The sequence below is a fragment of the Taurulus bubalis genome (genome assembly GCF_910589615.1).
Source record: "Taurulus bubalis genome assembly, chromosome: 16".
Classification (NCBI taxonomy): Eukaryota; Metazoa; Chordata; class Actinopteri; order Perciformes; family Cottidae; genus Taurulus; species Taurulus bubalis.
The window spans coordinates 15,637,335-15,650,248 of NC_136604.1; the positions used below are offsets into that span (position 1 = coordinate 15,637,335).

Here is a 12,914-nt window from a genome sequence, read left to right on the forward strand (position 1 = left end):
TGCGTGTGCGTGTGCGTATGTGTGTGTGTGTGTGTGTGTTGAAGAGAAAGACAGGGATTGAGGGGGTGAATAGCTCAAAGTGAAATATATGAGAGTTAAAGTAACGAAGGGAAGGTGGGATTATAGACCAAACAGTGCCCCCCTGGATGGATTATAAAGGCTATGAACAAATAGGAACATAGAGCACCAATTTTAGATGTGAAACTGCAAGATATGCTCTGTGAATATTCATCTTCTTTATGTGAATATTCAGCTCCATGTCCAAAAGCTGTGGTTTCCCTTGTTGTTGTTTTTTTTTTGGGGTGGGTGGGCGTTGTTTCGCTCCACCAAGAGTCATCTGGGCCATCTTTCCCAGCTCGTATTTTTGAAATCATTATATCTGCGAGATAATGAGTCCGATTTGAATAATGGCCCCTATCTGATTCATACATCTAATTCCATTTTTTAACTAATCCCCCAACATGTATTTTATATGCATGGTGGGCTCATCTGCAGACCACATGCAGACATCAGAGATCCCGGCCCGGAGGGTTTTATGCTTTTATCAGTCCGAAAAATCACTGATTGGGAGAGGTGGGAGATAAAGGAGGTATCGTTTCTGTAAACGAAGATAGTTTTGATGATGGAAAGATGGAAATGTGCCTGCAGGTGTTTATGCTTTCTAGTGTCTGTGAGGTTGAATTTCTTCTCAGAAATGGCCCAGAGTTGTTTGCCTCTGTGTGTATCTGTGTGTGCGTGCGTTGATATTTTCAAAGGTAGAAGATCACATGTAGCTTCTGTACGTGCATATTTGAATGAATATCCAAATCTGTATACTGGCCGAGGAAATGGTTTCCAAGTACTTAATTTAAAGGACAATTCCATTTTATTACAATTTGGGCCTCCTTTCAGTGGCTTTTATTTGTATCCGTATTGCGAACACGGTCCCCACCAAACTCAATTGCTGATATTTGGGAATGACATTGCTGCACATGGCAAGAAACACATGCAGTCATTTTGGCAAGCAAACAGTTTAGTGGGATCATTTAATCCACTTTATTTGGAGATTAAATCAAAAGTAAGTGCAGACAAAATCTAATAATCCATCACTGCACAGTAAAACTGTGTGTTTACACAGCTAAGGTAGATACAGTAGGTCAAAATTGAAGCTGTAACCTACCAGGGTGCCCCAGGCCCAAAATTCCCCGCCTCCCTGGTTCCCAAAGGTAATGCGGTTATAATTTGATTTGAATAATACGCACTATGTATGTGTATAATACCAACTGAAAATATTTAAAGGTGAACTCACACATCAACACATCCCATTTAGTTTCCAGGGATTAGTCCTGCCCCTTTGCTCTCTTCGGTTGGTAATCTGGCCTCAAATTGGCCTGTTCGTCTCCATTTTCTCTTCCAAAATAAATTTTGCTAATCTAACCTCTTGTGTTTCTTGCCCGGTCAGACATCGCTTCAACAACGTCGCCACTGTTAGTAGAACAGAGAAAGATCGAGTCAAAAAACAATCGAAATAAGACCCAGGTTGTCTTTGTTGTATCTTCGCGGTGCCTTCATTTGCATTCTAGTATTACCTTTGCATACATGGCCCTTTTCCTTGTCCTCCTCCTCCATCAGGACAAGTCAACCCCGGAGGACCAGAGCTCGTGGGACAGCTTCAAGACCATGACCCCCGAGCTGTCCATCGTGCCTGGGGAGCAGAAGGACCGGATGGAGCTGCACAATAAGAACTGGGACTCCTCCTCCGCCAACACGCCTGACTCGTCTGAGGGAGACTTCCAGACTGAAGTGTGAAGACGCACACGAACACACACTCACTTGAATACACACACGCGCTCATGCAGAGACAAACACTTTGAAAAGCTATACATAAGTACCTGACTTCTCGCAACACACTGCTCCCCGTCTCCTGCAATGTGCTGTCGGACCCCTTACTGTATTTGTTTACTGACCAAGTGGACAGACACGGAAAGAAGACTGTTCTACTCTATATTTTCGCAAAGACTATTGAAAAGAAAGAACAGGGGCTCGACACGTCTGGGACTGAGGACGATTTTTAAATGAACTTAAGAAAACTATGAAAAACTTATTTCTGAGAAAAAATGTCTTGATTTTATTCTGGAGGAAAAAAAGAAAATCTCTTTCAATTGTTTGATGATTTGAGGGGGGTGGGGGGAGGGGAGGAAAGAAAAAGAATATTTCTGCACCGTTAAGTTCTTTTTATACCAAGGGAAAAAAAATCTCACTGAGGTTTCTCACACTGGTAGCCCCCCTAGGCACCCTGCTTTCATTTATTTCCTTTCCCCTTCTAATGGATGATAGAAGCATTCCATCTCTTATTCTGTCTTTCCCTTTTCATTTAAGTTTTTTTATGAATCGGGGGTGGGGGACAACAGAAGAGCTGCTCATTGATATGTGCCATCCTCTTTTTTCAGGTTCCAGTTCAACAATCCCATCTACCCATTGCGCTGACATCCTCTGTGTCAACATTGTATTCCCCTTTTTGTGTATTTTATATGGTTTAGTTAAAAAAAATGTCCTCTTCTATGGTTTGAAACTTTTAATGAAAAAATAATATGAATGAAACAACTGTTCAAGAAGAATTGATTTATTTTCAGACTGGTAGATTTCTGCTTCTGCTGCCTTTTTCATTATTTTTGTCTTTTCATTTCCTGTGAGAATTAACTCATGTGGAACTTAAAAAAAATAATGATTTGGGACACACACAGCACATAAATGTGAGCTTACTTTTTGAGGTAATGTGTGCCGCATGTTATCCAACCACGAGGGAAAAGAAGGATAGTGATCGTTGTGCAGATTCTCGCATCTCTTTTCCCCCAAGTGCTTGGAGATAAAAGCCTTTAAGATTGCAGCATCTAAATCCATTTCAGCCATCACTAATCACAGTTAAAAAATATATATATATTTTCAGCCCAAATTAAATCTGTGCTAGCTCTTTTTAGCATCTCTCATTGCGCAAAAACAAAGGCTTCTGCTGTTTCGGGGCTAATTTGCTCTTTTTATAAGGAATATATGTTTGCTTCAAGTGACCTGAAGAGTTTGTTTTCAAGCCAATAAGTATGAAAGTTGATCCCATCCGGGCCGAATTTGATTCTTACCCCAAGAACCCTATCATTTTGCTTCCGTCTACCACCTCCTTCTCGTTTCTCCTCTTGCTGCCCACCAGTCGGCATGCTACCAGGAGGCAAGAAATCTTAATGTTAGCATTGATGCCAGATGTATAATTCCTCCTTCACATGTATCCCATGTGTGATTGTAACCTCCATTTGTGAGCACAGCAGCTGCAGAAAAGAGAGACTGAAATAGAAAGACAGAGATGGAGTCACAGAGGTTATGAGGCTACAAGGTGGCAGACTGAAAAGGAAACCAAAAAAAACATCCAGTGGTGATGCTTCCTACTTGACATTTTAAATCCGTACTTTGGCCGCGACGAGAGGACAACTAGTTTTGTTTTGTGCTGTTGCTACATTAGCACATCAGTCCTCCATACACCGGCAGAGAGAAAATGTCAGAGTGCAGGATGAATTCAATAGATGGCTCGATAACTTTTCTGTCTATGTTCAAAGCGCCGCTCATTAATCTAACATTCTGGAGAAAGAAGAGATGAGACAATTTAGGGAGAAGAGAGTGCGAGAGAAAATGGTAGCCGAGGAAAAAAAAGATCCCAAAAATATAAAACGAGAAAGCTAGAGGCAGGCAGAGATGCAGATTAAGAAGGGTAGTGCTCAAAAAACAGTAATTATCCAGGGATGGCTATTTGTCCTGACATTTTCCAATGCAGCCCTCAAACCATCTGTTTAAAGATCCCTAATGTGGTAGTATTGTGGCGCGGCGCAGATGGTGAGACAAGAGTGCAGCCCTGCTAACCTTTCAAGCTAATCAGCTGATAGAACCTACAGCCCGCTCCCCCTCAGAGGAGCCAGATAGGTTCAACTCCCCCCCAGGTTGCAGATCTACGGTCACATTCACCTGACCTTCTGTGAGGCTCGGGATCCAAATCTAATGTACGGTGTGTCCAAACAGGAAGAAGAAAATAAGCATGCGGCCTGTCACAGTGCAAAGTCTCAGTCAATGGGTGTTAATCTATAGCGGTAGAAAACATCAGTCTCAGGGGAAACGGATTTGACCTTTACACAAAAATGTTTTTTATACATAAAACTGAACATTAGAGAGAAAGCTCAAGATGAATTCTCTACAAAGCCTCGTTCCCATGGTAACTTACATATGGGATTTAAAAAAAAAGGATTAAGAAAGAAAGAAATGTTTGATTTCAGGGCCGTATGAGAATTTGTGACTTACCTCTTCCGATGGTGAGCTTTTCCATATTGCTGGTTAGATGTGAACAGTTTTACCTCAATGAGGGCTCAACTTTAAGTTTTCATCTTCAGGAGAGGTAAGTGAGATGTTGCTTGATTGAATGAGATTGAGATGTTTGACTGATCACCACAACTAAGGATCATCCTACAATTTATTTGTCTATGTTAAACTGGTGTGACGTGAATGCAGGAGTATGTTAGTTATGTCAATTTTGTCCTTTGTGTGTCTCAATCCTGCCAAACGCAACAGAAAAATATGATACACAGGCAAGCTAATTTACAACTTCAGGCGGATGCCAGCTCCAACACCTACTATCCTCACCTTCACCTCCACCCTTCAATCTTTCGATGCTTAGGTGTTAACCGACTGCTACAACCATCCGACATTCCACTTGATTTATTACTGAAAACCCCCTCCTTTCCCTTTTCTCTCATTTTTGTTCTTTTTATACATAAGATTGTACAAAGTAGTCCTCTAATGTTTTCATAGTGTCTTTTTATATGAAAATAAATTTTCAAATTGATCTCAGTGTCTCGTGTGTGCATACACGCTTTCTTCAAGGGCGTCTGTGGATGAGAACGACAAGGTTCTTTCTTGATTTGCGGTGTACTCGCAATCCCATGTTTTCATAATACCACTCTGGGTGTTGGGCATGACAAACTCTGTTACCCAGAAGCATTGAAGCCTAACTGTGACCAATCGGAGGCCCCGCTGGTCTGTCTGAAAATATAAGAGGAACAGTTCTGTGGGTTTTGAAGTCATGTTGCACTGAAATAACCAAAGGGGGAAATGTCAATCCAAAGTGATTATTTCATTAAAATTGTATAAACTCTGAGCGATATTTATGCTAATAGCAATCCTCTTCTAAAGTGGATTTTGCCAAAATGGTTTTGTTATGTAACATTGTGAAGATAGTCAGAGTGGACAGGCTTTGATAGTCCAGTCAGTGGTGCTAGAATGAAAGAACAAGAGGCAAGAGATGACACCATGCACGTGCCAAAGTCTCTCTACATTTGCCCTCCAATGGGCTTGTGGGTAATTAAGTGTGGATGAGTCTGCCCGTGGAGCTGCCATCACTAACCCTGGAGAAAGGCCACCAACTGGAACTTTCTCGTGGGATGAGAGCGGTCAGAGGAGGAAAATAGAGAAGCCAGCCCAAGGGACGAAATGCATGGTGACAGAGCAAAGGCAAGGAAAGGGTTTTCACATTACCTCTGGCAGTTGAGTCACAGCAATTAGAGTGCCTCCTGGTTATTCTTCGCTGAGGTTTGTGGGTAATTCAAATGTGGCACTGGTGCGTCACCAGTGACCTAAGGAGAGACTCTGCTGACAAATAATACAGGGTGACAAAGTGAAGAGTGGTCAGACATTAGTTGAAGGAAGAGATAACGAATTTCAACTCGACTAAGGCGCCGTCCACCAGGAGCCTCTTGTCAGTGCTGACTTTTTGCTTGATATTTACAAGAAAGACAGGACACACTATTACATGTTCCTGTCAACGCTGGGAGAAAGGTGTATTTTAATGCTCAAAATGGCAAGCCCTGAAAGTGTGATATCGCTGAGTCGAACTCAAGAGCAATGCAAAGAGTTCCACTGTGACTTTTCTGATAGCGGCGCAGCAGGAACATGAAGCACTAGACTTTTCATGCGTACTGATAAGATTTTTTTTCTTCTTTAACAAGCAGTTACTGGTGTGATGTTTTTTTTCTTCTACACGAGGATCGCCAGCACCGACACGTCACCACGGAAACACACGGACTGCTCTACAGAGGCCAGGAAAACAAGAGAACACGAGAATTATTCTTACCATATTGATGTATCACATACACACGGTTAGACTATCTTCAGCCTGTTGCACATGTTTACTGTGTCAGTTGGTGTAACGTAGTTCACCGAATTTGTATAATATCAACTAAGGCGCATCCTGCATCATTAATACCTTTGCTTCTGGATATTTCCTCCATCACTTATCAACACACACTCCTGCAGCGCCGCGGCCACCTTTGTGATGTCATTATTTAACGTTGTATTTGTCTCATTCTGTCGATGCTTCTCCCGCTAGCTGGCCTAGTCAGTGACATTGTTTTCGGATGTGTTTTTCTTTTGCAGTCGACACCTCATTAAAGATTTCCCTGCAGCTGATGACAATATTACATATCTGAATTGCATACGCTAAAGTTGGTGGCAGTGAGTGCATCTAGTCATGTTTGTTCACTTTGTCATTTCATTGTAATTTAGCTAACGTGACGTTAACTTGCTAACTAACCATTAGATGTGTGTTGACTACCCTTAGAGCTAGCTAATGCTATGTCTCAAATTCAATCATAGCCTAGCACTGTTATATGTTGTCAAAACAGTCAGACTAAAACACACTTGATGAGCATGTTTAACTAATGTTATAACATTACCTAAAGCATTACCTAGATGGCTTGTATGATGAAATAAGATATGCTTTATTGTCCCGCAGGGAAATATGTCTTTGGCTCCATGCATCACAATCCACATGCACACATAGAACATAGATCCTAATACACTTATGGATAAACATGCTTAAAATACACAAAACCAGATGTGATCAACACAGATATTAAATAAATAATCAATTCACAATATATAATATAATATACTATGTCATATTTTGATGGAGGATGGAATTAATTCATTGTTGTACCGACTTACCATAGTAGCACATCATAGGGAACTGGATCAATGCTAAAATATCATATCAATAAATTACATCTCTACTGGATAACTGTGTTGCACAATGACTTATAATGTTGATTATCATCTATATGCAGATGATATCCAACTCCATGTCTCCTTCAAATCCAGTGAGGCCTTCAGGTTAACTAGGCTCCTTGATTGTGTCAATGCTATTAAGGACTGGACAGCAGTGAACTGCTTACAACTAAATGATAAAAGAACAGAGGTTCTGGTTATTGCACCCGATGATGCTGAGCATTGGTCCACTCTCCTCTGCTGTCCACCTAAACCTGCGTAATCTCGGGGTACTATTTGACAAATCCTTGTCATTTGACCCCCATGTTAAGCAGCCGTCTAGATCTTGTTTCTTCCACCTAATAAACATTAGCAAAGTGAGATCTGTATTATCTACAGCTGAATTAGAGATGATCATTCATGCTTTTATCTCTTCTCGTATTGATTACTGTAATGCACTTTTTTCATCACTCGGTAAATCTGCGATTAACCGGTTGCAGGAAGTCCAGAATGCTGCTGCAAGAATACTGACAAGGACAAATAGACGGTCTCACACCACCCCCATCCTCAGGTCTCTTCACTGGCTCCCTGTACAGCCACTTTAAAATCCTCACCCTTACATACAGAGCACTACACGGCCAGACTCCTGCATATGTGGCTGAACTACCCTTATTCAACAGCCCGCAATCTCAGGTATAACCTGTTAAATCTTCTGTCCGTCCCACACACTCGCCTTAAGACTCGTGGTGACCGAGCTTTTGAGGCAGTAGGGAACGCTCTGCCTGCACCTCTACAGTTTGCTGATTCGGTGATATCATTTAGAAAGCAACTAAAGACATATCGGTTTACACTGGCGTTTGGTTAAATACATGCTCTATGGCCTGCTTTTTATCTGTTTTTATTTATTTATTGTATTGGTTTTAATGTGTATTTTATTATGCTTTCTTAACTGTTGAAATGTGTTGGCCCCTGTTATGGTCAACTTGATTTACTTTATGTTTTTTGTGTGTGTGTTTTTGACTCCTGTACAGCACTTTGTGACCTTTGTATGTGATAAGTGCAATATAAATAAACTGTACTTACTTACTTTACATGCTAATATAGAAAAATAATGATGTGTGTCAGAAAATAATCCATCACAGGTGAACAATCAAACATTTCAAACTGTTCCCTCATAAATCTATGTAAAATGTAATGGCGGAGGCTTTGGCAAGGGGGCGTTGTTGAGTCATTTTGTCACACTCAACGGATTTTTCACTAAGTCTGACGTGTGTACCAACTTTCATGAGTTTCTGAGCAGCCCAAGCACCTGATATTGTTTAGCTTTTTCGCTCAAAGGCAGAAAAAATAATGCTAATACTTAGAATTACAATAAGTCCTTCGCCGACCGACTGCTGGTCGGTGCCCGGGCTCTAATGGAAAGTGCCTGGTGGAAAAGGCCTTGGGCTGTTTTAACTCTGCAGAAAGATAATTTCAAGTGAGAGCACGGGGAGATTGAGAGTGTGAAGGACTAAGATTGACAAGCAAAGTCATAAAACAACCGCAACAAATACCACAAGAAGGTAAAATAAAGAACACCCTTGGAACATTAATGAATTTGGGCAAAGTGACAGGCAGTGTGAGGTACCTTGGGAGCAAGCAACAACCTGCAAGCCGAAAGACATATTTCAGTTTAACAATGCAATAAAGTGAAAGTGCGCAGGGCATGCAAGGATGAAGTTTCAGTCCTGAGACCGGGAACAGTGGAAATCCATTGCTCTAATGGTTGTAGTGTGTCTAGCTGTCCCTCCTTGGTAGCTGACAGATGGTTCTGTCCCACAGGCTCTGGTGCCATGCTGCTCAGAGAGGACAGTGAGACTGGAGCAGACTGGTGGCTTACAAGGGAGGATGGTGTGGACAAGGCCAGAGTGGACAGGAGTGAAGATGACAATAGAAATTAGAAAGAAGGTTTTGAACGCAAAGGCTTTAATGCAAAGGAGTAGATCACTGAAAACTGAGTCATCTAAAATGTTGAAACCAAGTTAAAGCCCTTAATAGGCCTTTTGGACAAAGCCCTAGACATCTCTTTTGCCGGTGTCTGACTAAACAGATTCTTCTCATCTGGGCTGTTATGGATCAGATCCCTGAATGCTTTGCAATGCCAACATTTCAGTTTTGGCCAAGTTCTTTGGCCAGACTGCTCCTTTGAGACTGCCTTTTCACCAACGGCGTTAGATGGCTCTCCATATGAAATGCCCTTGCTGTTCCTCATCCAAATTCTGGCCCTGCAAATCCATTGAGTCTCTAAGTCCCCGTCATACAGACCTGGGATGAAACACAAGTGGTCTTTGACACTTTGAGGCTGATTTATTCAGAGCTGAGGTAAAGGACTCATTGAAGCCTTTTTTTGGCTCCACAAAGCACATCTTCACATATCATGGCAACCTACATTTAGTCAGAATGAATTGGCTCTCCACACTACCCAGGGCTTCTTTGAAACCTGGCATAATTTAGTGGTAGGCTTAAGCTAATGCAATCTACCACAGCCTCTCTCACATGCCGAGAAATGCAGCACTAGATGTTTAACAAAGAACACAGGAAGAGGCTGTGCAGGCAGCTGTAAGCCTCCGGACCGTTTGTGAGAGGACAGGGTGCAGGAGATACCCTGACAGAGACAGGGAGGTGAGGACACGTGATGCTCTCTCACATGTCTGGTTGCAGGGTAATGAGACAGCCAAGCCAGCCTCTCGAACTCTCACTGTCCTACAGCGGTCAGCAGTGAGGAGTCCAAATGAGGGCGACCACCTCCATGACTCCCACATGCACCCTAGTCATTCTTTTCAGCTGTGTGTGTGTGTGTGTGTGTGTGTGTGTGTGTGTGTGTGTGTGTGTGTGTGTGTGTGTGTGTGTGTGTGTGTTGCTGGCTCTGTCCTGAGATCCATTTGAACTGGACTCAGAGCCAAGGAGCGATTCTTTAAGGAGTAGCTTAACCCTTAGCACAGAGAGCAAGATGAAAAGATTCTCTAATGCTACTGCATTAAGGATAGGTTTGGCATTTCCTTGAATAAAGACGGGAGGTATGGGGAAAATAGCCTGGCCCAGTCTAAAGTTCCAAAAAAGTCTAAATAATGTGTTTCTTGTTTTTTCTTAACCTAGAGATAACTTTACAAAAAGCAAATTGGTGATTTCAGGTTGATTGAGGTTTTGGAGCTATTTCTGAAGAGACATGCTCTGACTTGTGTGCAAACTTACTGAGCAGCCCAAGCACAGGATATTGTTTAGCTTTTTCGCTCAAAGACAGACAAACTAATGCTAATACTTAGAATTACAATAAGGCTACTTTTTTCTCATTACTTGTGCCTCCAATCTCTTACTCAATGTAAATCTATATTATAAGAAAGAAAGTATCCTTTATTAATCCCCTTGGGGAAATTGGTCTCTGCATTTAACCCATCCTAAGTAATTAAGGAGCAGTGTGCTGCCGTGAGGCACTAAGGGAGCAACTGGGAGTTTATTGCCTTGCTCAAGGACACTTCGACATACGAACTATGGGGAGACTGGGGATCGAACCGTCTACCTTGTGGTTTCAGAACAACCATGAACCCCATGAGCTACAGCCGCTCAATTTATTATCCAACACAAACCCAACAAAAATATCTTCATCTTGTATCTCAAGGCCTCAGATCTTATGCAGCTAAATCATTGAAGTGAAGTGCTGTAGCATTTTAACAATATGTGGTTTCTGGAGTTTTGCGGCAAAAGAAAACAAAACTAATCATTCAGTTCTGTTTTGGGAGTATCCCCTCTCCAACTGGGAGTCCATACTGAATGCATGTATTTCATGACACAGTGATGCATGCATAAGATATCTACCCGCATTTCCTTTATTATCTCTTATGACACTCTCTTTTTGCATTAATGTACATACATAAACGCACACATGGCCCTCTCACCTTCAAACTAAGATATTGGGGAGCCAATTACCTCATAAATACTATCACCAACATACAGGCAACATACGTTGGATGCCTCACGTCACGTCCTTTTCATTTACTCTCGTAGATAAAGCTCAAAGCCTTGGAGAGTGGCTTGAGATAAAAGATGGGTGCGTTCAAGTCTCACCCTTGAAGGAGTGGAAATAGTATTTGATCCCACTCAAAGAGCTCTATGTGCCAAGCCAACCTACAGCAATACAGGAATAGATCCATCCATCTCCTTCCAACCTGCTCCCTATCTGCCATCCCTCAGTGAACTATTCCAACTGGGAAAATTGGTTTAGATTTGCATTGCAGACACACACACATACACACACTTGTCTTTGCATGGTGCCAGTATGCCGTCTGATATTATTAACACGTTTATATCGTCCATTCTGTAAAATGTGTGTGCGTGACGTGATTTTCTAAGCCATTTATTTGCTGTGTAAAATGTGTATTGTTATATTAACCACTTCATTTCCAAAAACGATATCCGATTAATATATTTTTTCATCCAATAGTGGCACGATGTAAAGACAGATTGAGATAGCTTATAGAAAGTGAATCACTGCAAAAGTAAATGCATTAGCCTTCCCTGAGTCTCTAATTTTAAAAAGTGACCTTCAACGTCATCTTAAAACTCTAAACCAAAGGAAGATATCTTTCTCCAAATAGTGATTGAACTTAAGGAAATGTGGCACCTTCAGCAGATATAAAACAAAGCACCTGTACGGACATTCATTTGAACAGAAGGCACGAGAATTTGTAATATCGGTCCACCCACGCTGTCAGGTGTCATGTAAAGATTTATATTTTCAACAAATTGTGTGACACTTTGATTTCATTCCGTTATAGTATACACCTATAAAACTAATCTGGATCAGGTTCTCTTTGCACTAAACTTCAGGCTTAAACTGTCTGTAATGAGTTTTCAGCCAAAACCTCCTGATCTGCACTGATATCATGGAGAGAGTGTATCTTGTCATACTCATTTATCTGTTTGATTCTGTAAGAAGGGTCTTTGTCTACAAAGTAGTTGTGACTTTTTTTATTCTCCCCTGTTTGTGAAATAAGGCCAGATATGGCACAATATTAAGAGAGATGAAGTGGTTTGACTCTTTTTAAGATATCAAATGTACATCATTGCCTCAGTTAGCAATGCAGCTTTATTATTGTACTCTAAAAATGTATAATAATATCTGGATATAAAATTAAAGCCATATATCTGAGCAAAAAGCAGCTGCGGGCTCCTCACCTTCCGTCCGTCCCCTCTCGTCCTCGCCTCCTTCTGCTCGTCCTCGCCTCCTTCCGCTCGTCCTCGCCTCTTTCCGCTCGTCCTCGCCTCTTTCCGCTCGTCCTCGCCTCCTTCCACTCGTCCTCGCCTCCTTCGGCATCAGAAGCGGAAAAAATAAACCACTATTCACGATTCAAATGTTATGCAATTGTATTACACTATTGTTAAACTCTAAACAAGTCTCTCCTAATTGAACTGTATTAATTGTCATTCACAAATCATTTTCATATATGTATTTTTTCTTTCCAAAAGGTGTCTCTTATCTCATACATGAACCCATAAAATAAAACACAAGACTTTAACCGTGGTCGGCTAAATGGCAGCATTTCATGTGCCTTGTAAAGCAATTAGCTGATATGCATTTAAACCGCCTTATAATTAGCTTTCTATCTGACACAATCTTTTTTGTCACTGTCCTGTCCTGCAGATGCTGGTTAAACTGGAGTTAGCGTTTACTATGGGTACTGGGATATATACCGGACATACTTCAGCCCTACCACTTCAGTCCCGACCCTGTATTGTGAAAAAAATGTCAGCGGTAGATACTGCAAACATCTATTATATGTATTAAGGTCCTCGTTTATTTCCTTTAACCCAAGCAACAGTGTTAGGCT

General features: G+C 41.5%; 1 protein-coding gene across 1 annotated transcript in view; it reads left to right on the top strand.

The window, feature by feature from the left end:
• adgrb2 (adhesion G protein-coupled receptor B2) overlaps positions 1-1,788 on the top strand; it is a gene marked incomplete at both ends in the record, with an annotated part of 130,833 nt that extends 129,045 nt beyond the window's left edge. The window contains one exon of the mRNA XM_079232359.1: positions 1,612-1,788. Within this exon, the coding sequence (XP_079088485.1) occupies positions 1,612-1,788 (177 nt within the window). The remainder of the gene's footprint in view (positions 1-1,611) is intronic.
• Between the last annotated feature and the right edge of the window lie 11,126 nt (positions 1,789-12,914).